This window comes from Phocoena phocoena, chromosome 4 (genome assembly GCF_963924675.1).
Source record: "Phocoena phocoena chromosome 4, mPhoPho1.1, whole genome shotgun sequence".
Taxonomy (NCBI): domain Eukaryota; kingdom Metazoa; phylum Chordata; class Mammalia; order Artiodactyla; family Phocoenidae; genus Phocoena; species Phocoena phocoena.
Genome location: NC_089222.1, coordinates 54700359 through 54727642, shown reverse-complemented (window position 1 = coordinate 54727642; position 27284 = coordinate 54700359). Strand labels below are relative to the sequence as shown.

Below are 27284 nucleotides of genomic sequence, written 5' to 3'. Positions count from 1 at the left end.
TCTACATAAACAAACCGAAAACAATTAAGAAAATGGTCATAGGAACATACATATCGATCATTACCTTAAACGTGAATGGATTAAATGCTCCAAACAAAAGACACAGGCTTGCTGACTGGATACAAAAACAAGACCCATATATATGCTGTCTAAAAGAGACCCACTTCAGACCTAGGGACACATACAGACTGAAAGTGAGGGGAGGCAAAAAGATATTCCATGCAAATGGAAATCAAAAGAAAGCTGAAGTAGCTACACTCATTTCAGATAAAATAGACTTTAAATAAAGAATGTTACAAGAGACAAGGAAGGACACTATATAATGATCAAGGGATCAATCCAAGAAGAAGAAATAACAATTATAAATATATATGCACCCAACATAGGAGCACCTTAATACATAAGGTAACTGCTAACAGCTATAAAAGAGGAAATCAACAGTAACACAATAATAGTGGGGACTTTAACACCTCACTTACACCAATGGACAGATCATCCAAAGTGAAAATAAATAAGGAAACAGAAGCTTTAAATGACACAATAGACCAGATACATTTAATTGATATTTATAGGACATTCCATCCAAAAACATCAGATTACACTTCCTTCTCAAGTGCGCACAGAACATTCTCCAGGATAGATCACATCTTGGGTCACAAATCAAGCCTCAGTAAATTTAAGAAAATTGAAATCATATCAAGCATCTTTTCTGACCACAACGCTATGAGATTTGAAATAAATTACAGGGAAAAAACCATAAAAATCACAAACACATGGAGGCTGAACAATACATTACTAAATAACCAAGAGATCACTGAAGAAATCAAAGAGAAAATCAAAAAATACCTAGAGACAAATGACAATGAAAACACTATGATTCAAAACCTATGGGATGCAGCAAAAGCAGTCCTAAGAGGGAAGTTTATAGCTATACAAGCCTACCTCAAGAAACAAGAAAAACTGAAGTAAACAATCTAACCTTACACCTAAAGGAACTAGAGAAAGAAGAACAAACAAAACCCAAAGTTAGCAGAAGGAAAGAAAGCATAAAGACCAGAGCAGAAATAAATGAAATAGAAACAAAGAAAACAATAGCAAAGATCAATAAAACTAAAAGCTGGTTCTTTGAGAAGATAAACAAAATTGATAAACCGTTAGCCAGACTCGTCAAGAAAAAGAGGGAAAGGACTCAAATCAATAAAATTAGAAATGAAAAAGGAGAAGTTAAGACAGACACCATAGAAATACAAAGCATCCTGAGACTACAACAAGCAACTCTATGCCAATAAAATGGACAACCTGGAAGAAATGGACAACCCTCAGAACGGGAGAAAATATTTGCAAATGAATCAACGGACAAAGGATTAATCTCCAAACTATATAAACAGCTCATGCAGTTCAATATTAAAGAAACAAACAACCCAATCCAAAAATGGGCAGAAAACCTAATTAGACATTTCTCCAAAGAAGACATACAGATGGCCATGAAGCACATGAAAACCTGCTCAACATCACTAATTATTAGAGAAATGCAAATCAAAACTACAATGAGGTATCACTTCACACTGGTTAGAATGAGCATCATCAGAAAATCTACAAACAACAAATGCTGGAGAGGGTGTGGAGAAAAGGGAACACTCTTGCACTGTTTGTGGGAATGTAAATTGATACAGCCACTATGGAGAACAGTATGGAGGTTCCTTAAAAAACTAAAAATAGAATTAGCATATGACCCAGCGATCCCACTAATGGGCATATACTCAGAGAAAACCATAATTCAAAAAGACACATGTACCCCAATGTTCACTGCAGCACTATATACAAGAGCCACATCATGGAAGCAACCTAAATGCCCATCGACAGACGAAATGGATAAAGAAGTTTTGGTACATATATACAATGGAATATTACTCAGCCATAAGAAAGAATGAAGTTGAGTCATTTTTTGAGACGTGGATGGATCTAGAGACTGTCATACAGAGTGAAGTAAGTCAGAAAGAGAAAAACAAATATCGTATATTAACGCATGTATGTGGAACCTAGAAAAATGGTACAGATGAACCGGTTTGCAGGGCAGAAGTTGAGACACAGATGTAGAGAACAAACGTATGGACACCAAGGGGTGAAAACTGCGGTGGGGTGGGGATGGTGGTGTGCTGTATTGGGCAATTGGGATTGACATGTATACACTGATGTGTATAAAACTGATGACTAATAAGAACCTGCAGTATAAAAAAACAAACAAGCAAAAACAACTAATACTAAACTTTCTTTGGGTTATTTGTATGGAAATATGTTAATATAAATGTTTCAGACATTAAATGAAATTTCTAACAATCTTATATGTTCTGGTATAATGTTTTAAGTCATAATTCTAGTTATTACTTTAAAATGTATATCTCAGAAATAACTAAATGTCCTTGTCAATTGCATTATTATGAACTTTCATCAAATCTTTAACCGTGGTCATTTTTAAGTCTTTTGTCATTTACAGACAGTTCTGGGTGTACTCTGATGCTTTTGCAAAAATGTTCCTATAAAAGGGTTTCATCTTCAACGAATTCATGGAAAAGACTCTGACAAGTACAGGTTTCTGGTAACTGACTATACTGCTGAACTGAATGAATAAGCATTTTCAGAACTCTAATGGAAAACTGATGAATTCATAAAAGTGCTAACAAAAGATCAAGATGAAAAAAGAAAATTAATTACATGGCACTAAGTGAACTGATCAGGATGATTATAATTTTTGTGACTTACTGTTTTAATAATAATAAAAAAAATCCCACAAGACTCAGATGCAAAAAACATACAAATCCATTTTCACTGCAAAATAAAGGAGCTGTTACAGTGGAGGATTACTGGACTGAATGTCAATATTATGACATAGTATAAGTGTGTTTTGTGTTTGGTAATTGCAATCATTGTTGCTTTTGTTGAGGTCATGCATTTACAACGCTTGGTGTCAGTTTATCTCTTGTAAAAATAAAATACAGTGTGTGTGTGTGTGTGAGTTGTGAAAAAAAAAGTAAAATTAATCCATCAGCAATTCAATCAGTCTAAACAATTTATATAAGAAGGCTTCATCTGAATATTGATTTATTCTACCATTTCACTTTGTTCTATCAGTTTATATCTGGTCTTATTTAGATGGCTAAATATATAAGTTATTACATTAATGACCATTCTGAATATCTCACATTTGGTTAATCCTTAGCTGACAAACCCTTCTTTTGTAAAATATTCATTTAACGTAACTTTCAGACTATTATTGTGTTCCAGAGGGGACTGGGTGCAAAGGTCAAATTTCCACCCCTTTTCCTTTCATCACATCTTTTCCTTCTGATTTTCAACAATAACTTTACTTTAGCCCGTTAATCAGCTTTAGTGGTTTCCATAACCATATATATATATATAAGATGATACATAAAATTATCCAAGGCCTTAGAGAAATAAATGCCTATCTCTAATGTAGTAATCTGCAGTAACAGATTTTAAGAAAAATTACCAGGAGTTTACAGTCTACTCTATGATACTAAACAAGATATCTCTCTTTTTATGTATTTATGTACTTATGTATTTATATATGTATGTATGTATTTATAAATGAGAATAGGAGGCTTATGGTGGGGAGTGAAGGACAAAAAAAAGAGAAAAAAGAAACATAGATTGCAAAAGGTCTTCCTCTCCTTGCTTAATTTCTGTAATTTAATCTTTTCTTGTTTTTTTTTTTTTGACTGTCCAATTGGATCATCAACATGTTTCAGAAAGTTATGTAAGCTATTGTAATTTATAGCAAAGTACTTTAATGACTCTCTAGAATTTGTTAAGAAAAATAATATGGAAATGGGTTGTTGGTGTAGAGAAGCAGTGTTCTAATTTATTCGACCTCAGTTTTTTTGTCTGTACAATGGAGAAATTCTACACACCTCTGGGCATGTACTGCTTATAAAGTTATTTGTCATGAGAAAACTGAGAAAGAATAGCGGTTGCTATTTATTATTAACACAATTGTACCAAAGCTTTCATGCTTATGACAAAAAATGCATAGTTAAAATTATAAAGCTGTTGTTCAATCTGGGGCATTTATAAGAAATATTGTGCTCAACTTCACTGCACTAAAAACACACATGTGACTGATTGGTACCATACTGTATTGGACTTTTCCAAAGGGATTAAAGTATAAGGCACAGCTTCACTCACTCAGGGTGATTAAACTCAGGCATCATGAAAAGCTGTACCTGAGGAAAACAGTTGTGAAGTTTTGATTAAGCACCAAACAGAAAAAAACTATAATCTTAAGACAGAAAGAAAAATAATGGAAAACATTTTTCCTTTAATGTATTGTTATTTACTTCACTTTTCCCAGTGTGAATAATTTAGAAAAGTCAGAGTCACTATAACGGTTTGGTTTGACTGTCTGCCTTGGGTAATTAATCATAAAATGACTTATTTTGTTTAAGACGATCTCTGTATTATGTGGGAGGGTGGCGTTAGTTTAAAATATCTCTATATATCAATATTTCTCTGTATATACAGTTGACTCTTAAACAAAGTGTGGGTTAGGGGTGTCAACCCTCCATGCAGTTGAAAATCTGCATATAGCTTTACAGTCAGTCCTCTGTATCCACAGTTTGGCTTCTGTGGATTCAACCAACAAGAGATCGTGTAGTACTGCAATACATATTTATTGAAAAAAATCCACATATAAGTGGACCTGAGCATTTCAAACCTGTGCTGTTCTTAGGTCATATATGTATGACTTATGTGTTGTTATATATAAAATCTGTGTGTTGGTGTATACACACACACACATACATGAGTGTGTGTGTGTCCAAAGAGAATACCAATATTTCACAAATACCAGGAAAAAGTATTTAACACTGGAACAATAAAAAAGGATTGCCATCAACTTTTGTAACTCCCCACTGCCTAGAGAACAAAAGACTGCCTGTAGGATCAAATGTGCTGTGGGCTGGCCCCAACTACTGTTCCATCTTCATCTCTTTCAACTCCGTATCCTCTTGTCCAGCCACACACAATCAAAAAGTACTTGTTTCTCCTTAGCTCAGTGCTTGTGATTGTATAGCTCTTCACCAGGAATCCATCTCATACTTAGACTTTTGATATATTTCTTTTTTTTTCCTCTGACACTTCTCTTTCTAAAAGCCTTACATCCAAAAAATTTGATCATCTCCCACTCACCTTTCAAAATTTAGTCCAAACTTCACATGGAAATGCAAAGTGTCCAGAATAGCCAAAACAAGAACAAAGTTAAAGGACTGATACAAACTACAAAAACTATAGTAATCAAGAGAGTATGGTACTAGCATAAGGATAGACACATAGTTCAACACGTATAGAATTGAGAGTACATATATAAGTCCTTGCATCTATGCATAATTGATTATCAACAAGGATGCTAAGATATTCCATGGGGAAAAACAGTCTTCAACAAATGGTACTGAAAAACTGGATATATACATGCAAAAGAATAAATATGGATCCCTACATCACACCAATTCCAAAAATTAACCTAAAATTAATCAAAGGCCTAAATGTAAGAGCTAAAACTATAAAACTCTTAGATGAAAACTTAGGTGTAAATCTTCATAACCTTGGACTAGGCAATGGTTTCTTAGATCTAGCACCAAAAGCATATGTAGTTAAAGGGGGAAAAAATGATAAAGTGGATTCCATCAAAATTAAACTTTTGTGCACAAAGAACATTATTAAGACCGTGAAAAGACAATGTACAGAATGGGAGAAAATATTTATAAATCAAGTACTGATAAAGAACTCACACCAACTGCTAATGAAAAAATAGATACAAAAGCTGGAAAAACATTCCTCCAAAGAAGACATACAAATAGCCAATAATTGCATGAAAGATGTGCAACATCGTTAGTCATTAGGAAAATGCAAATTAAAACCACGAGCTACCACTTTAAGAATAATATAATTTATAAAACAAAACAAAATAAAGAAAAATAACAAAGGAGGCAAGGATACAGGAAAAACTGGACCTCTCATATATTGCTGGTGAAAAGTTAAAATGGTGTGTCTTCTACAGAAAACAGTTTGGTAGTTCTTCCAAAAGTTAAACACAGAGTTATAATCTGAGCCAGTAATTCTCCTCCCAAGAGACTTGAAAGCACATGTTCACACAAAACTTGTATATGAATGTTTGTAGCAGCATTATTTGAAACAGTCAAGAAATGAAAACTCAAATGTACATGAACTGATGAATGGATAGACAATATGTGGTATGTCCATGCAATGGAAAATTATTCAGCCATAAGAAGAATGAAGTTGTGATATATACTATGACATGGATGAACTTTGAAAATATGATACTAACTGAAAGAAGCCAGTCACAAAACATATTATATAATTTCATTTATATGAAATGTTCAGAGTAGGGAAATCTATGGATATGAAAAGTAGATTAGTGGTTGCCAAAAGCTGGAGACAGGGAATGAGGAGTGACTGTTGATAGGTACAGGGTTTCCACTTTGGAGCAATGAAAATGATTTTGGGGTTAGATAGTTACTATTGTTGCAAAACTCTGTAAATACACTAAAAAAATTATGAACTGTACACTTTAACATGGTGAATTTTACGGTATATAAACTATATCTCAATAAATTAAAAAAAATTTGAAGCCGCACCTCCTCTGCAATATTTTAGGCTGAGGAAGGTGTCCATCTCATTCCTGCAGCACCTTATTCTTCTTTTCTGGACTATTGTTATACTCTTTCATAATTAGCCCTCATGCCCCCTCTGGATCTTTAGCTTTTTAAATAAGAAGTCTCTTCTTTTGCCTCTCTGTGCTTCATTAATAATAGTCACTTGAGCAATGCTTATTGACTGGATAAAGGAGGGCACTCTCAGGGCATATAAATATAGCTTGAGGAGGGCTTCCCTGGTGGCGCAGTGGTTGAGAGTCCGCCTGCCGATGCAGGGGACACGGGTTCGTGCCCCGGTCCGGGAAGATCCCACGTGCCGCGGAGCGGCTAGGCCCATGAGCCACGGACGCTGAGCCTGCGCGTCCAGAGCCTGTGCTCTGCAATGGGAGAGGCCACAGCAGTGAGAGGCCCACGTACCGCAAAAAATAATATATATATATATATATCTATATCTATATATATATATATATACATATATATATAGCTTGAGAAGAGAAAGAATCTATAAGTGTGGGTATTTGTATTTCTTCTTTATTTCAGCAATGCCAAAATGTTGCTGACAAGCATCTTGAATAGTGTGATGGGAGCTTGCTTCTATAACCCAAGGGCCACTTAAAGAAGCTCAAGTAGCACAAAGCTGCTCCTAAAACTCCCTGCTGAGAACTACCTTCTTTATGTAGAACTAAGAGAGTTGTTCAACTGTTCTAGGTCCCAATAGGAATTCCTTGAGAGTCGGGAAGGACCAATGGGAGTTACGCCAGCCACTGAGGGCTGCTCTATCACAAGAGAGAAGTGAACACAGCACACATTTAGAGGCTGCACAGCTCACATACCCATGGCCTTGTTCACCATCTTGATGTAAATCACCTGGCCATCCCTGCACTGAAAAGTGGGGCCTGAGAGTCATATTTAATCATTGTCTACTCCATTATAGTCAAATGTGGTTTACAGTAATCTTAATTATATCACAGTTACTTTCATACTTATAAAATTGGCAGCATTTCTTCTATGTCTTATAATGAACTACCTGCTATATGGTAATATACATGTTGAGTTATATTTACCAAAATGATTCCTATCCTATGGTTTGTTCTAGTTTAGAGAAGAGAAAATAAAAGGATTAGAGATTTAGCAGGGACTGTGTAACATCATATGCCACACACCTGAAACTCTCAAAAGGCTAAAAATAATTGTCTATGTAATTTAGACTGTTGAATAGTGATGCATTGGGGTTACCTTTCTTTCAGAAAATGATACAATTCTTTGCTCAAATATCATCTCAGTGTTCAGATTTTAATACATTTCCTTACTAGTTTTGAACATTTTTTCCCCAAGAGAATTTTATCCCCTAAATTATATTCTCCTTTTACTTCTGAGTATAGGGTCTATCCAGATAGTTGGTGGATACCTATGAAAAGAAAGTCTAAATCTGGTTTCCATTAAGTCTATGAAGGGGGAATATCTTGAAGCATTTTTTCAAGGCAACCCATAAATCCTCTGAAATTATCGGCAATTTTTTAAAGTATGTTTTTATGTATAGTTCTTTGGAGAGAAGATAGTATGTTTCTCAAAGCTGTCAGCATCTTACATAATGATTGTCACTTATTTCTCCTGCCCATTCTCATTAGTAATATTCACTCTTTTGTTCAAGAGTAGTATGTCCACAGTATAAAATGAGACACTATGAGGAATTAAAGACAAACATAAAGCATCGTTCATAGAGTCAGGAATTTAATCGTGCATCTGAAGAGACAAGTCTGTTACTTCCTCATTTTTATACAGAATAGAGTGCATCCCTGACCTCCAAGATCCCTTCCAGGGCTGGAAATGTGAAATTGTGAATCGTTATTCACATGCAGTAGTGGAGATAAAAAGAGAAAAAGGAAACAATGCAGAACGTGTGCACCTTTTCACACCTCATTCAGCTAACTGAACCTGATAATTCCAAGCTGGATGATACCTACAGTGGGATCATTCAGCCCCACCCCCTCGGTTCACACAGGCTCTCTATCTTTTGATTAGTAACAGTAGTCAAAGTGTGATGTGACTGTCACTATTTGCAACATTTATTTATGAAGATTTAACTTCATCCTCCTGAAGTCTGCTGAACAACACCTTTGAGCTGCCTGCCAGCCCAGCACGCCAGTGCGGCTGTGCCGCATGTTTCCAGGTCCCTCTTCACTGCCAGAGGCTGTCCTTGAGGCTGTGTGCCAGTGAGTCTTTCAAACTCCTCCTGCCCTCTTTCTAATAAACAGGCTTCCACTCTGTACAACACCAACACGGTTCCAGGCTGCCTTCCCTCCTCTCTCTGCATCACTTTGTCTAGTGCAGCCAAGATAATGACTCATTTCTTCCACCAGCCTCGCTCTTCACTTCGGTTGACTCGATGGCACCCTAAAAGCTCAGCCCCAGAGCAGGTATAGGACCGATCTGAACCATATCTAATGGGAACCCAAGGAAGTCTTGCACTCCTGTCCATGTTTTAGCACCTGGGATTTACCTGGAACCTAAAACTCTTCATATTAGTTTCAGCAACTCAGTCTCTGTTTTTTTTTCCCTTGTTCCTCTGCCTCTCCTAAATTGACAACTTGCTCAGCATCTCTGTTCTTCTAAAACAGGGGCCCTGTTATGATTTTTAATTTCCTCATGGGACTGGGCTCTGCTTCAGAGCCCCAGTACTGAGGTTGCCCCAAATTCCCAGCTCCTTACCATCCGAAACTGCTGCTCTTTCCCTATACCTGCCCACAGGACTCAGTACAGAGCTGTTGTCTTTAGCAGGCCTTTAAAGAAAGCTTAGAATCACAAACAAAAAAAGGGCAAAATGAAAAATGTAATATTAATTATCTCTAGCCTTAAAAATGAATCAGCTCTTTCCCATCATAGGGACTTTCTTTCAACTGCACTCCCCTAAGGTCAGCTGAACATAGGCTGTCCTACCCCTCCTTTCTTTTAAGAATGTTTCTTCCTTTTCTAGCTCCCACCACAAAATCACACTCCTCTCATAGCTTTGTGTATCTAAAAACTCATTTATATGAGTCACTAGTGCAGGGGCAGTGAAAGGCCAGTTTATTTTATGAGGGATCAGGAATAGTTTACTAGGCAGGGCTCTACACCCTTCTCTCATCAGAGCTGATGCCAGGGCTAGGGTATTGGGCTCTTCCCGGTTATAGGAAAGTGTTCAAGTGATAACATTATCAAATCATAAGCCAAAAAAAGTTACTTAGACCTAATCAGGAATGGAGACTAATGAGCTACCATAATAGGTGTTGAACTCGGCATTTTTTTGTTTTTCTTCTTGAAGATGATGAAAATAGCAGAATGTGGAAATTTTATCTCTTTCCTCTGTCCTTTTTCATGATAAAGTCAAAGAAGTTGCTTTTTTCTGTTGTTCTTGTTTGTTTTTTTTAATTTCCTCTTGTATTAGTTTGCTAGGGTTGCAATAACAAAGTACCATAGACTGGGTGGTTTAAACAGCAGAAAATTATATCCTCATAGTTCCATAGACTAGAAGTCTAAGATCAAGGTATCTACAGGGTTCATTTCTTCTGAGGCATCTCTCCTTGGCTCGTAGATGGCCATCTTCTCCCTGTGTCTTCTGTGTTTGTCTGTGTTCTATCTCCTTTTCTTAGAAGGACACCAATCATATTGGATTAGGGTCTACCCTACTTCCCTCATTTTAACTTGGTTATCTCTTTAAAGACCCTCTCTCTAAATACAGTCTGAGGTACTGGGGGTTAGTACTTCATCATAAGAATTTGGGGGGGATGCATTTCAGTCTGTAATACCTCTTAACTAAATATATATCACCTGGATTCCATCATCAAATATATTGGGAAATCTTAGTTTTAATCTAAATAGAGTCACGACAACCAGTAAATACCTGTTATTTCACATAGTTATTCATACCAAGTCCTTTTACTCTCAAAGGTGTCCTGGTTGGTCTGCATATGATATAGTTACCCTGAGTCTAAAGAAAGTTTCTTGGTTTTATCCTGTTTTCCTTAGTGTACTAGAAGCCATCCCAGGAACATCAATATCACTGAGTAAGGTAACTGAATAGTGAACTGGCCTGTGCTTACTCGGTTTAATATTCATCAAAGCTTTCTTGGAATATTGAAATGACAGATTTTCACAGAGGTATCATGGTAACAACTTAAGTGTGTTCATGGAGCAGGTGAATATTTCAATGAGATGTTTTCTAGAAATAACTGCCTAAAAATGGCACATTATCGTTTTGGTCTGTTGAATGAAAATGTGTGTATGTGAATTATATTAAAAACTGTCACTTTATCATTTTTCCCAGGATAAAATTGCATTTTCTATTCTGTCTCTGAAATGGGGAAAAAAATCACCTGAGGGGCTGGTTAGAGAAGGCTGTTTATGAGTTTTGTTCAAATTTGTGTTTTAAAAAACCAGATTTTTGAACATGGTTTGCAATGAACTGGAACAGATCATGCTGAGTAAAGGATTAGTTGGGATACACTGATTTTCCAGACTCTAGACTATACCAAAAATTCAATTACAAATCTACTTATAACTTTAATTGTTAAACAATGAACCAGATTATTTTTGTTGCTGTTGTTTTGTTTCCTGCTGACTCATAAGCAGGTGTACCTGCAGGTGTTAACTTTGTCATCACACGTGATATAATCAGCCCTGCCCTTTCCTACTTTCTGTATTACTTTTTACACCATATCCCAAGCTACAAATCTGCAAAAGCTGAGGTACAAACCATTCATCTCTATGCAGGGGCATAAAACTGGGGAAGGATTTGTGGCAGGAAGGGGAAGGGGCAGGTGCTTCAGGCCAGCAATCCCACAGGAGATATGACTGAATAATAGTCCTGCCAGATGCTCCCCTTAAAAATGAACTCCATGGTCAAATAAATTTGAGAAACCTTTCAGACTACAGTGCTTTTGGAATTTTGTAAAACACATTATAATAATAGTAGGTTTAGAAGTTCTATAGTAAAGAAAGCTGTGCAGTTTAGTTTAACCCTCTATTTCCTCAACAAATTTACTAAATATACTTTTGTCAATGTTATCAAGTCCAAACCCTGAGTAGTTAATGAGAAGGGTAGGGAGAAAAGAGAAGAAAGGCTTTCAGGAGCTCCTGTGCCTAATAGGAAGCTATGAGGGTATTCAGTAATCACGTAGGTGTGTAAACATGTAAGTCACAATCTTTGTGAATATACAGGTGGTGTCACTTCGTCTTACTCAGGTGTCAAGGAAAGAAAGGTCATTACCTGACCGGTTTCCATCAGACAGAGCTAGTTTTACATGCAAAAGAGGTCCTGAAGCCTGGCTTTTGACTTATTACAAAAGCAGCCCACATTTATACTCCTCAAAAGTCTAACACTGAGGGCTTCCCTGGTGGCGCAGTGGTTGAGAGTCTGCCTGCCGATGCAGGGAACACGGGTTCGTGCCCCGGTCTGGGAAGATCCCACATGCTGCGGAGTGGCTGGGCCCGTGAGCCATGGCTGCTGAGCCTGTGCGTCTGGAGCCTGTGCTCCGCAACAGGAGAGGCCACGACAGTGAGAGGCCCGTGTACCGCAAAAAAAAAGTCTAACACTGAGAAGCTTCTCTCTCAAAAAACATAATATTCCAAAGATTTAATTTTTCAACTCTCGCTGAAAAATTTAGGACTGAGTGGCTGTTGATAGGCAAAACACAAGTAGAGCACATTTTTTCATCCAGGATGCAGCTCTCAAATGAAATCGTATGGGACTGAAATTTACAATGCCAGCAGTTTGAAGCAAATGCAGTAACACTTTAAAGTAGCATTACAAGATTTATTTTTACATACTTAAAATTCGAAAACTCTCCAGAGAATACTGGAAATGGAAAATGTTTACTTTAGGAGCACTCAACTATGTTTTGGTTCAACGCTAAACCATAAAAGAATTCATGAAGCATCCCTAGAATGTGGTTCCTAGAGACTGCTTTGTAAATAGATTTTAAATAATTCAAGTGGTAAAAAAGATAAACAATTTTCAATTCTCAAGATTATATACAGAAAGTCTCATGGATGACCTAATACAGCAGATAACCACCAAATTTTGTATAAAATCACATTGTTTCAAACACTTACTCTGTAGAGCTCATCCAGTAGAGCTTTCCTTAATGATGGAAGTCCTCTATAATAGTCCCATGTGGCTACTGAGAACGTGAAATGAGAACAGTATGACTATATTTTACGTTTTATTTAATTTTAATTAATTTAATTTAAAATTAAATAGCCACATAGGGCTATTGGCTACCATGTTAGACAGTGTAGCTCTAGCCCTTCTAACTCATGACCAAGAATGGAATTAAAGCCAGATTTCTGTGGTGGACATAGTAATGTCCTGTCCAGATGTTCCATGGTGATGTTCCATTCTGTCAAGGGAGAACTTGTCAGCCTGCTGCTGTGAGTGCTATGAACAGACAGTCACCAGCTGTTAAGTTTTTCAGGGTTTGCCTTAGTCACAGGAATCACTTTGCCAAGTGTCATGCCTTTCTTGACACAGCATACATCCAAAGACTGATTTCAGAAGAGGCATATGGACCTGGCCATTTGGTTCACTAATGGTCAATCCTGATAGACTATCTATTTCCAGTGGTTGCACTGTTTTGAAGTCCATATTCCCCTCTGCCCAATCCCCACTGCACTCCCTCTTTCCCACAGGTGTTGATCTCTAATAACAATCCTGCCAACTAAACTCTCTCTCAGTACCTGCTTCTGGAGAAGCCAACCATCAGCAATCCCTAAGAAATGATATGGAGAGATTTTTAGAATAACTGCTACATTAAAAAAAAATAAAAGAAGTACCTCTAGCACACTCTCTCCACTTCTATTCAACACTGTACTGGAAGTCCTGGCCAAAGCAATTAGGCAAGAAAGATAAATAAAAGGCATCTGAATAGGAAGAAGTAAAAGTGTCTCTGTTGCAGATAACATGATCTTTATATATATGTGTGTGTGTGTATATATATGAAACCCTAAAATCTCTTCCAAAAAACTGTTAGAAATACTAAACTTATTCAATAAAGTTACAGGTTATGAAATGAATATTAAAAAATCAGTTGTGTTTCTATATACTAACAATAAACTACTGGAAAGAAAAATTAAGAATAAAATTTCATTTATAATAGCTTCAAAAAATAACACAGAGATAAACTCATTCAAGGAAGTGAAAGATCTGTGTTCTGAAAACTATAAGACACTGATAAAAGAAACAGAAAAAGACTCAAATGAATGGAAAGAAATCCCACTTTCTAGGATTAGAAGAATTAATATTGTTAAAATATCCATAATACCCAAAGCAATCTACAGACTCAATGCAACCCCTATAAAAATTCTGATGGCATCTTTCACAGAATTAGAAGAAAGAATACTAAAATTTGTATGGTACCACAAACGATCCCAAATAACAAAAGCAATCTTGAAAAAGAAGAACAGTAGTGGAGGTACTACACTCCCTGATTTCAAACTATATTACAAAGTCATAGTAATCAAAACAGTATGATACTAGCATAAAAGTAGATACATAGATCAATGGAACAGAATAGAGAGCCCAGAAATAAACACACACATATATAGCCAATTAATTTATAACAATGGAGCCAACAATGGGGGAAGGATAGTCTTTTCAATAAATAAATATCTAGTTATCTATTGAAAACTAGATATCCATATGCAAAAGAATGAAATTGAACTTTTATCTTACACTATTCACAAAAGTTAACTCAAAATAAAAAAAAAAGACTTGGATATAAGACATGAAAATGTACAACCACTAGAAGAACATATAGGGGGTAAGCCCCTTTACATTGGTCTTGGCAATGATTTTTTGGATTGACACCAAAAGTAAAAACAACACAAGCAAAAATAAATAACTGGGACTACATAAAACTAAGAAGCTTTGCACAGCGAAAGAAAACTGTCAACAAAATGAAAAGGCTACATACTGAATAGGAAAAAATATTTGAAAATCATATATCTGATAAGTGGTTAATAGTCAACATATATAAAGAACACGTACAATTCAATAGCACACACACACACAAATCTGACTAAAAATGGGCAGAAGACCTGAAGAGACATTTTTCCAAAGAAGACATACAGAAGGTCAACAGGTACATGACAAAGATGTTCAACATCACTAATCATCAGGGAAATGCAAATCAAAACCATAATGTGAAATCACCTCACATCTGTTAGAATGGCTATTATCAAAAAGAAAATAAATAATAAGGGTTGATGAGAATGTGGAGAAAAAGCAACTCTCATACACTGTTGGTGGGAATGTAAACTGATTCAACCACTACAGGAAACAGTATGGATGTTCCTCAGAAAGTTAAGAATATGACTACCATCTGATCCAGCATTCTCATTTCTGTATATATATCAAAAGGCAACAAAACATTATCTTGAAAAGAGATCTGATGCAGCAGATGTTGCAAATAATGTTGCAGCATTATTTACAAGAGCCAAATTATAAAAACCACCTAAGTTTCAGTAAACAGATGAATGGATACCAAATAGTGTTGAGAAAAAAAAAAAGAGATTGCTATTATTTTTATGTTGCCTTTATCATTTGGTAGTGAATGTAAAACCAGACTATATTGACCTTTATAATTTCATATCTGACATTAGTTATACTAATGATATTTTCTCTAAAAAAGCTTAATTTTGTCAATAGCAAAATCTCCTCATACTGTAGTTTATAGGTTCTGACCACAGCAGATAAAAAAGCATGCAAACTGGCTGGAAAAAGTAAAATTAATTGTGTTGATCAGCATGATTTATTATTTCTCAGGTTTATTCCTTTTCTTTTATATCTGCTATTGCTCAGCTACTGACAAGTTCCTTGAAAAGGTGGGTTGTACTCAGGATAATAACAACAATTTAAATCTTTGAGGAAGCTAATCTGATTATTCTATTTTACAATTTAAAGCTATTAAACTAAAAGGTTAATAAAGTTTGGGAAATGACAAGTTCTGAATATATTCCACTAAAATAATTCACATAAATTTGTGGTTGAAAAAGTAAAATTCAAATAATTCTTTGGTTAGTTGATTAATTGTTCAATTTATTTATTTTATAATATGCAATTTCCATTTTTATAGGTAAGTGTAAAAAACTGTACTCTGGAAGACAAATGGTAATTGCATATGATTTAATCTAAATTTGTTCTGAGGTTATACTAATATAGTCTAAACCTATAGGTACATTTTATAATTTTACTATTATATTTCACCTTCAACATTACCCCCCAAGCATATGGTGAATGTATGAGAAAAACAAAGTCAAACTTTGTTCATCATTAAGTCTGAATCACATCAAACTGCAAATCTTATTTGCCTAAGTTGTATAGTGGATGCCAAATCATACAGTGGAATTCCCATTACGTTAGAAGTTAGATAACCTTGTATTTAAGTTCTGGTTATGTTAGTCAAGTCACATTGATTAAGGCTCAGTTTCTTTAAAGATCAGCTTATTTACCTCAAGCAGGGCCAGTAAAAGCTGTCGTGTTAAAAGATGTTATAAGATAAAATGCTAAAAACATGTAAAACTAATTCTATTGTTGTTTCAATTAACTTCTTATATGCATTGTGATGGAATATATTTGCAAATCATTTTTTTAAAGCAGTTGACTTTATCCTCTTAGAACGACCACCAATTTTTGTGAAAACTTTGATTCTTAAAGCAAACAAACAAAAAACCTGATTGTCTCTATTGACAGAGTATTTGTTTAATTTAAAATAGAAAGCTCCTTATACAATAATCAGTAAAGAACATTCTGAGCAACTAACGTACTACATGGCAGACTGATTTCCTAAAAATAATAATCACTCAAAAATGTCTCTGAATACTATAATCCTAGACATTTCAACAATCAATTGGAAATTTTCAATTTTTTGGAACTAAGAAATACAAGAAAACTTATATTACCAAAATTATATTTCAAAATGAAATTTAGATTTTTTTAAAAGGAGTATTTTGAATTTAAACTACTTTTAAAATATGTTGCAAATTAAACTTTCTGAAAAAAATTCACATTGTTTAATAATGAGCCACTCTTTAAATGGATCTAAGCATCATGTTGAATAATACTTCATGTACATAGGAAGACTTTAGGACATATTCAAGAACCACCAGTTACAGTAAAATAGTAAGAATACAGACATTTTTTTATTTTTTCCTAACCAAGTGACAAGGTAGTTCACGCTGTGAGTATCTAACACTCTGCTTTGACAACTAGGCGCATATTTATATCTGCTCTTCTAGTTCAACATTGTCTCAGTTGATTTAGTGCCAACTCAAGTCAGTCTTTCAATATTTGTCCAGGTAACTGGACCAAGAACACCTGGTGAAGACTTGTCACAAATTACAGAGATATTCTTTATTCTTTGAATGGTTTTGGTTGGCAGAGGCAATGTTGAACAGACAGGAGGTAAATAACACACGGATCCACTGAATTGTAACACTGGGAATATTAAATAAACTGTGTTGTTTGATACACTTCACTAGAGTAAAATGACTGGAATGATTTTCCTCTCCAGAATCAAAAGCAAAACAAAAACAAAACAGGTTTATAACAAATAAAGAACAGGACACAGACATAAAGCTTTAAATCAGGATGGATTTTAGGAAATAGGGTATAATGAGAATCAAGTCTAAGCCAAGATAAAAGAAATATCTTGGGTTTCAATTAAGTAGTAGTCCAGAGATTAGCCAGGCAGTTATCTGGAGATGGTACTAAATTTAAAATCAACTCTGTAACCTACAGAGTTTTCAGAAGATATATTATTAAGGGAAATAATATGGAAACAAAAGGATTTCTAACTCCTAATACTATTTCTAGGCCTTCAGATGTCAGACAATCTTAATACTTAGAAATTGGGGTAGGATTTCCTTTTCTGTGTTTCAAAAAATAGAATACTCCTTAATGATATCAATTTCTCACTTCTCTATTTTAATGCTCACCCCATAGTTTTTGATCCCCTCTTTCTTTGGAGCCTTACCTTATGTACCCAATTAGTGATTTTAAGCCAAGCACATCTTTGATTATAACTGATCACAGGTATTTTAATAATAACCAGTTACTGTAAATGTCAGTTCTTATGCCTCATTTATCTGAGTCCCTAGATAACATGATCAAGTTTCTTATGCCTCAATTTTGAGAATAAAATTGTGCTATTTATACCCTAAAGCCTCTCAGGATTCTAAAATTATATGGTTCCAGGGAACTGGGTTTGCTTGGATCATAGTTTAATGTATTAAAACACTCCTGGCAAGTTGGTGGAAGAAGTTATGATAAAGTCTGATAGTTTGAACATTCTGTCTTTGAAATATTTGATAAATTATCAAAGGAATTAAGAGACTAGATTAGACTTCTGATATCCTAATATCTTAAATGGAATTTCAAAGCTTTTTCAATCAGTGCAATCTCTGCTATTCTGAGTGGTAAAAGAGATGTGAGAGAGTTGACAGAAGCATTTAGGGAGAAAAACTGTGTAAGTATGTATATATATATTTTTAAAAGGAGTTTTAATTAGGTTAATTAAAATTAGCGCATAGCCAAGGATCAGAATCATCACACAAGCAGCCATGGACCTAGAGATTATCACTTACTTAAGTGAAGTAAGTCAGACAGAGAAAGACAAAAATCATATGATATCACTTATATGTGGAACCTAATAAAAAATGATACAAATGAACTTATTTACAAAACAAAACAGACTCACAGATCTGGAAATCATACTTATGGTTACCAAAGAGGAAACATGGGGGGAAGTGATAAATAAGGAGATTGGGACTGACATATACATGCTACTATACATAAAACAGGTAACTAACAAGGACCTACTGTATAGCACAGGGAACTCTACTCAATATTCTGTATATGGTAAAAGAATCTGAAAAAGAATGGATATATCTCTATATATCTATATAAAGATATATATGTATGTATAACTGATTCACTTTGCTGTACACCTGAAACTAACACAACATTGTAAATCAACTATACTCCAATAAAAAGTTAAAAATAAAAGAGGATAATTTATTCACTCAACAAATATTCACTAACAGCCCACTGAATACAAAAATTGGGTTGAGGATCAGGAATACATATGTTCCTCTGTCCTGATTGGTGTGGAGGTAGCAATACAAGATGCTGAAAGAAGAGTAACATGAGGCCACAAAGTTTAGGTCAGTAGCCCCAGTGGTCCAACTCAGATGTGGTAGATAAAGAATAGTAAATGTCCTCTAGCTCAGTGGCTCTCAAAATTTAGCTGCGTCAGAACTACCTGAACAATCTGTTAGAACACAGATGGCTGGGCCCTTTCCTCAGAGTTCCTATCTAAGTATAAGGTGGAGGCCAGAATTTTGCATTTCCTTACAAACAATCTTGTGAGATATGTATTAGTATAATCCTCCTTTTTATTGTGAAGAGAATAAGGCTCAGAGTAGTTAATGTGCCAAATGAAGCTGAAGTCTCATTCTCGTAAAAAGAGTGATGAATTCTTTTCTGTGTTATAGGGACAAAAATTATTTTAAAACTTTTTACTCTTTTCTCTGATTCTATAATAATCAAGAACTATTTGGATATGCAACAAGACTTACTGAGCTACCTTACAAGAAGACCATGTGTTTCTTTGAAGAACTTATTTGGATCATGCATTGTGGAAGAGTGCATTGACATTCTTGTTAAAAAAAAAAAAAAAACCAACTACTTAAACCTACACAAAAATTGTGGTATGCTTCTCAGCAACAAAAGGGAATGAACTACTGATACCTGCAACCATGAATAAATATCACAGACATTATTCTGAGCAAAACAATCTGCACACAAAGAATATATACTTCATGTTTCCATTTTTATAAAATTCTAATTCATGAAAATCTTGAGACTGGTGGTTAGCTAGGTTTGGTGATGGGAAATTATTCTGAAGTGACTCAGAGAACTTCTGGAGGTGATGGGAATGTTCTAATACTAAATACGAATGGAGAGTACATGGCTGTATCCTTTTGTCAATTAAGATATATCTATTTCAATTTACGTAAATTTTATTTGAAAAAAATAAGTGGTGCTATGAAGTATGAGGGGATATATAGACAAAACAAAAATGGTAGAATAATTGATGAAGCTGGTTGAGGTAGATGGAGGGTTAACTGTACTATTCTTTTTATTTCATATGTATTAAACAAACAAAAGAGAGGGTTCAAACTAGGAGTATGGGAAGATCCTGAACTCACCTCCTCCCAGAGATACAACAAATCTACAACTACATATGGAATAAATCCCATGGTAAGGGACCTGAAAACTGGCTGAACAGAGCCTCCACAGCAAAGGGTAAAAGGATAGCTTCGAGATGAGTAGGAAAGGTAGAGATATGATCTCATCAAGGAAAACACTACACCATCTCAGAAAACCACAATTAGAAAGAATCACAAAGATATGGATCTTTAACCTGAGGAGCAAGGGATTGAGTTGCATATCAGGCATCCCAGCCCCTAGATCCTGCACAGGAGAAAGAAGCTCCCAAAACATCTGGCTTTGAAAACCAATGAGAAATATATCCAGGAAAACCATAGAACTGCAGGGAATGAAAAACCTCTTCTTAAAGTGCTTGCACACAGACTCGACCTGAAAATCAGCACAAAACATATGGCCTATAGATGAAGGGGACCCACTTCCTAATCTTAAAGTTTCTGTCAGAGAGAAACTAGCTGAGATACTCCCTGGGGGCTGAGATACTGGCAGAAGCCATTTTGTGATCTCAGGCTACTTTGATAATGCCAGAACTGAAGGGCAGCATTTTGGAATTCTCCCTATAAACTGTTAGAGACAGTGGGCATGGCCCCACTGAGAGCTCTGCCTACCCTAGCACCTAAGTCAGGCCTAACAAACAACTGAGCAACAGTCCTGCTTACCAGTGTCCAACAGAAGCCACAACCAGACCCTGCAGCCAGTCCAAGGGCAAATCCCACCTGACAGTATACCACAGAAGCCATGACTGGGCTCCACCACAGGAGGAAGATGCACAGAGTTCACACAGGGAAAATCCCTTGAGCATCTGGCTCTGGTGGCCAGGCAGGATTGTACATCTGAGCCCCACAGGACATCTCCTAAATAGCACCACTCCTTAAGCCTGGGAGAGATAGTTACTAACTAATACATAAAAACAGAGAATTAGACAAATTGAGGAGACAGAGAAATATGTTCAAAATGAAAGAATAAGACAAAACATCAGAAAAAGAACTAAAGGAAACAGAGATAAGCAATCTACCTGATAAAGATCTAAAAGTAATGGCCAGGAAAGATGCTTCACTGAACATGGGAGAACAATGGATGAACAAAATGAAGACTTCAACAAAGAGACAGAAAATATAAGAAAATACCAACAGAAGTTATAATGGAACAGAAGAATTCACTAGAGGGGTTAAACTGCAGATAGAAGAACAAATCACTAAGCTGGAAGACAAAACAATGGAGCTCACTCAGACAGAGCTGCAAAATGAAAGAGGAATTTTAAAAAGTGAAAATACCTTAAGGGACTTTTGCAACAACATTGAACAGAATGAAATTTATATAATAGGGGTTCCAGAAGGAAAAGAGAGAGAAAAAGGGCCAGAAAAATTATTTGAGGAAATAGTGACTGAAAACTTCTCTAATCTGGGGAAGAAAACAGACATCAGGTCCAGAAAGCCCAGAGAGTTCCAAACAAGATGAAGCCAAAGAGACACATATGAAGACATATTACAATTAAAATGGTAAATGTTAAGGATAAAGAGAGAACCCTAAAAGCAGCAAGAGAACACAATTTGTTACATACAAGGAAAATCCCATAGGAATATCTGCAGATTTTTCAGCAGGAACCTTACAGGCCAGAAAGGAGTGGCACGACATATTCATCATGTGGAAAGGGAAAATCCTCTAACCCAGAATTCTCTACCCAGCAAAGTTATCATTCAGAATTAAAGGAGAGATCAAGGCTTTCCTTTGATCTCTAAAGGAATTCATCACCACTAAACTGGCCCTGAAAGAAATATTAAAGGGATTTCTTTAAGCTGAAAAGAAATGGCATTAGTTAATAATAAGAAAATATACTAAAGAAAAAAATCTTATTGGAAAACATAAATACACAATAAGGGTAGTAAAAAAATCACATAAAGCAAACATAAAGATCACAAGAAAAAAGTAGTAAAATTAACTAAAATTATAATACTTAGTTAAGGAATGCATAAAATAAAATGATGTAAAATATATCATCAAAAATATAAAATGTGTGTGTGTGTGGTGGGTGGAAGTAAAAAGACAAAATTTTGGAATGTGTTCAAATTTAAGTAGCTACCAACTTAAAACAGGCAACACTCAAAAATGTTATATGTGAACCTCACAGAAACCACAAGGAAAAAATATATAGTAAATACACAAAGGAAAACAAGAAAGAAATCTAACTATAACACTAAAGAAAACCACCAATACACAAGGAAAGAGATAAAAAGAAAGAGAAAAAAACATAAAACAACAAAATGACAATAAGTACATACCCATCAATAATTACTTTAAATGTAAATAAACTAAAGCAGCCAATCAAAAGACAGAGTGTCAGAATGGATAAAAAACAAGACCCATTTATTTATCGCCTATAAGAGACTCATTTCATAAGAAAGGACACACACAGACAGAAAGTGAAGGAATGGAAAAATATATTCCATGCAAATGGAAATGAAAAGAAAGCTGGAGTAGCTATACTCATATTAGACAAAAATAGACTTTAAAACAAAGACTGTAAGAAAAGACAAAGAAGAGTATTACATGATGATAAACAGGTCAATCCAGCAGGAAGATACAACATTTATAAATGTATATGCACCCAACAGAGGAGCACCAAGATATAAAAGCAAATATTAATGGACTTAAAGGGAGAATTTGAAAGCAATGCAATAATAGTAGGGGACTTTAACACCCTACTTACATCAGCGGATACACCATTCAGACAAAAAAATCAATAAGGAAACATCAAATTTAAACAACACATTGGACCAGAGAGACTTAATAGCTATAGAGCATTCCATCCAAAAGCAGGAGAATATGCATTCTTCTTAAGTACACATGAAACATTTTCCTGGATAGATCACATGTTAGGTCACAAAATGAGTCTCAATAAATTCAAGAAAAATCTTCTCCAACCATAATGGTATGAAACTAGAAATCTATCATGAGAAAAAAAAAAAAAAGGAAAAAACCACAAAAATGTGGAGATTAAAAATATGTTACTGAACAACCAAGGGGTCTTTGGAGAAATCAAAAAAATACCTACAGACAAATGAAAACAGAAATATGACATAACCAAATCTATGGGATACAGCAAAAATTGTTCTAAGAGGGAAGTTCATAATAATGAAACAACAACAAAAAAATCCCAAATAAACAATCTAACTTTACACCTAAAGGATCTAGAAAAAGAAGAATGAGTGAAGACCACAATTAGCAGCAGGAAGGGAATAATAAAGATCAGATGGAAATAAATGAAAGCAAGACTAAAAAAAAATAGGAAAGATAAATGAAACTAAGAGCTGGTAATTTGAAATGATAAATTCAACAAAACTTTAGCTAGACTAACCAAGAGAAAAAGAGAGGACTCAGATAAATAAAATCATACATGAAAGAGAAGTTACAAATGTAACCACATAAATATGAAGGATCAAATGAGACTACTACAAATAATTATATGCCAACAGTGTGACAACCTAAAATAAATGGATAAATTCCTAGAAACATAAAATCTTCCAAGACTGAATCATGAAGAAATAGAAAATCTGAACAGAGCAATTACTAGTAAGGAGATTGAAACAGGAATCAAAAATCTCACAACAAACAAAAGCCGAAGACCAGATGGCTTCACTGGCAAACTCTACAAAACACCCAAAGAATATTTAATACCTATTCTTCTCTCAAAGTTAACACAAAATGTTCACAGATGACTTAATACTTTTCTTCCAAAAAAATTGAGGACTAGGGAAACCTTCCAAAGCACTTTACAAAGCCAGCATTGCCCTGATATTAAAACCAGACAAGGACACCACAAAAAAAGAAATTTGCATGCCACTATCACTAATAACCACAGATACAAACCTCAATGAACTATTAGCAAATAAAATCCAACAATACATTAAAAATTGTACATCATGATCAAGTGTGATTTATTCCAGGGAAGTAAGGATGATTCAACATCTATAAAACAATCCATGTGATACATCCCATTAACAAAATGAAGAATCAAAATCATATGATCATCTCAACAGATGCAGAAAAAGCATTTGACAAAATACAACCCTCATTTAACTGTCAATAAAGTGGGTATAGAGGGAATATACCTCAACATAGTAAGGGCCATATATGACAATTTCACAGATAATAACATACTCAATGATGAAAAACTGACAGCTCTTCCTCTAAAATCAGGAATAAGACAAGGATGCCCACTCTTGCCACTTTTATTCAACATAGTATTGAAACTCCTAGCCACAGCAATTAGGCAAGAAAAGAAATAAAAGACACTCAAATCTGGACACAGAAATAAAATTGTCACTATTTGCAGATGACATTATATTATATATAGAAAACCCTGAATACCCCACCAAAAAGATGTGAGAACTAATAAATAAATTCAGTAAAGCTACAGGATACAAAATCAATATACAGAAATCTGTGGCATTTCTATACACTAATAACAAACTATCAGAAAGAGAAGTTAACAATCCCATTTACAAATACATCAAAAGAATAAAATAACTAGGAATAAATTTAACCAAGTAGGTGAAGTATTTGCACACTGAAAACTGTAAGACACTGATGAAACAAAAAGACATATAAATGAAAAAATATTCTGTGCTCATGGATTGGAATAATTAATATTGTTAAGATGTCCATATTACATAAAGCAATCTACAGCTTCAATGCAATTTCTATCAAAATTCCAATGACTTATTTAACAGAAATAGAACAAATAATTTTAAAATTTCCATGAAATACAAAAAACCCTGAATAGCCAAAACAAACTTGAGAAAGAAGGACAAAACTGGAGGTATCATGCGTCCTGATTTCGAACTATACTACCAAGCTATGGCAGTCAAAATAGTATGGTACTGGCACAAAAACATACACAGACATCAATGGAACAAAACTGAGAACCTAGAAATAAACCCATACATATATGGACAATTAAGTTACAACAAAGGAGCAAAGAACATACAATGGAGAAAGGATAGTCTCTTTCATAAATGGTGTTGGGAAAACTGAACACCCACATGCAGAAGAATGAAACTAGACCACTTCTTACACCATACACAAAAATTAACTCAAAATGCATTAAGGATTTGAACGTAAGACCTGAAACCATACAATTCCTTAGAGAAAATGTTGGTGGTAATCTCATTGACATAAGTCTTAACAAATATGTTTTTGTGGATCTGACTCTAAAAGCAAAGGAAACAAAAACAAAAATAAACAAATGGGACAATGTTAAACTAAAAAGATACTGCATGTGAAGGAAACCATCATCAAAATGAAAAGGCAACCTACTGAATGAGAGAAGATTTTTGCAAACCATATATCTGACAAGGGGTTAATATCCAAAATATATAAAGGACCCATACAACACAACAATAAAAAACTAAACAAACCAATTCAAAAAATGGGCAGAGAGTCTGAATAGACATTTTTCCAAAGAAGACGTACATAATATTAGAGGATGCTGGGATAAAGATATAAGGACTCTATACATACTATATTTGCAACATTTTTGTGAGTTGAAATTGTTTTGAAATAAAAAATTAAATTAATTAAAAAAAAAACATTCTGAGATTCTCAAGACACTGGCCAGCACTTTGCTAGATATGACTGAATTCTACTTTTATTAAATGACCTGAGCCAAAAATATATAAAGAGTAACTGTTGCCAATGGGGCAACTTACCACTTAAGCAGAGTATTCATAAAGTATCTGCTTTTCAGTAGCATTGCAGACCACTGATTTACCATACAGAGTTAGCTGCCATGTGCAACCTCCTGATGCTGAGGCATTACAACCCAAGGCAATTAGAGCATTTGCAAATGAGAGAGCTCAATTGATATTTTTGGTGATGCCTGAGAATTGTAGATGGATACCTACTAATTTTAATTTCAAAATTGTAATTAAGAGAGAGCGGACTGTACAAAGTACAGATTCTTACATGGATTATTAAAGGGGTACTTTAAAAGACAAAGCAGTACTCAGTAGACCAACAAAATTCATAAATTATAGTCATATTTGACTGAGTTTACTTCCTTCTTGGAAAAAGTTATTAATTGATTGGTAATGTTAATATATATAAAGGACAGTTAGACTTAAGTAAGATATTATTAGTCTTTTGTAATATCTTGTTGAAAACAAGGAAAAATATTGATGGAACACATGGATAATTACATGAACTTTTTGTTAGCTTAATTCCTGACTGAAGTATCATGGTTAATGGGTTAGTATCACAATGGAAGGAGGTCCAAAGAGCTTTGCCTCTGCCAAGTCTGTTTAAAAAGAATATTTGTCAATGATACATTAGACTGAGAATCAATGGTACAGTGAGCACCTGCCAAAATCACCGTTGTTTTTATCTTTGCCACATGATTCCCACTATAATGAACACAGCTTGCTGGGAAAGAAAAGGATGTTTGATGCAAAATGACCATGTCTATGCTGCCAGTGGCTAGACAAACCAATGAGATCCCTTCTTTTAGGGAGCCAGACAATTTGATTGTGTCCACTCCATTCCTTTCCAGCATCATTTCCCAATGTTTTAGTCACCTGACTTGAGCATGTTTACCCCTCGACTCTGGACTTAAAGTTGTAACAACTCCAAAGCAGCAGACATTTCATACTTCTAGGTATGTGCACGTACTTTCCACCTACATAGAGTACTCGTCTCACATGGTGTTAATTTATCTTATCAGTCAATCAATAATAACACATAAAATGTTTTCTCTTGTTATTGAGACAAAAATGTATTGCAGGATTTTTAGCAAGTTTTATTCCAACAAATGGGTAGTCTACAATTTTGGGAAGATAAAACTTCACTTTTAAAAATATGGAGTGCTAAGAATTCTTCAACTTTACTATCCTTTGATTACTTTAGGTAGAGTGTACTTATAAATTACAACCTTGTAGTGTTTACAAGAATAATAAAAGATTAATAATGAACTTACCAATACTTGGATAACCAGGTGTAGAAGGGTCTCCTCCTGGATTCAGTGACACCATAAAGGTATCATAGCTAAGAGTTGCAGTCTTTGGTAAATCACAAGGATCAATATACAGAAGAACACCTCCAAATCCAGCCTTTTCCAATAAGGAAAGCTAAAAGAGGAGAACAAATTATTTAAAATGTCCTCATATACATTTTTAGTTCATATATGGACACTTCATAAATGTGAGTACAATTAGATGACTCCTTTTTCTGTTATTGTTTTCTTTTAAAATAAGTAGAAACTTCCGATTTTCTCATTATCAAAGCCCAGAGAGTTATCCTACTGGCCTCTTCCTTTTTCCTCTGTTCAACAATATTTA

General features: G+C 34.9%; 1 protein-coding gene across 1 annotated transcript in view; it reads right to left on the bottom strand.

Annotated features, from left to right (window-relative positions):
* NAALADL2 (N-acetylated alpha-linked acidic dipeptidase like 2) overlaps positions 1 to 27284 on the bottom strand; it is an 862695-nt gene that overhangs the window by 546123 nt on the left and 289288 nt on the right. The window contains 1 exon segment of the mRNA XM_065875821.1: positions 26924 to 27074. Within this exon segment, the coding sequence (XP_065731893.1) occupies positions 26924 to 27074 (151 nt within the window).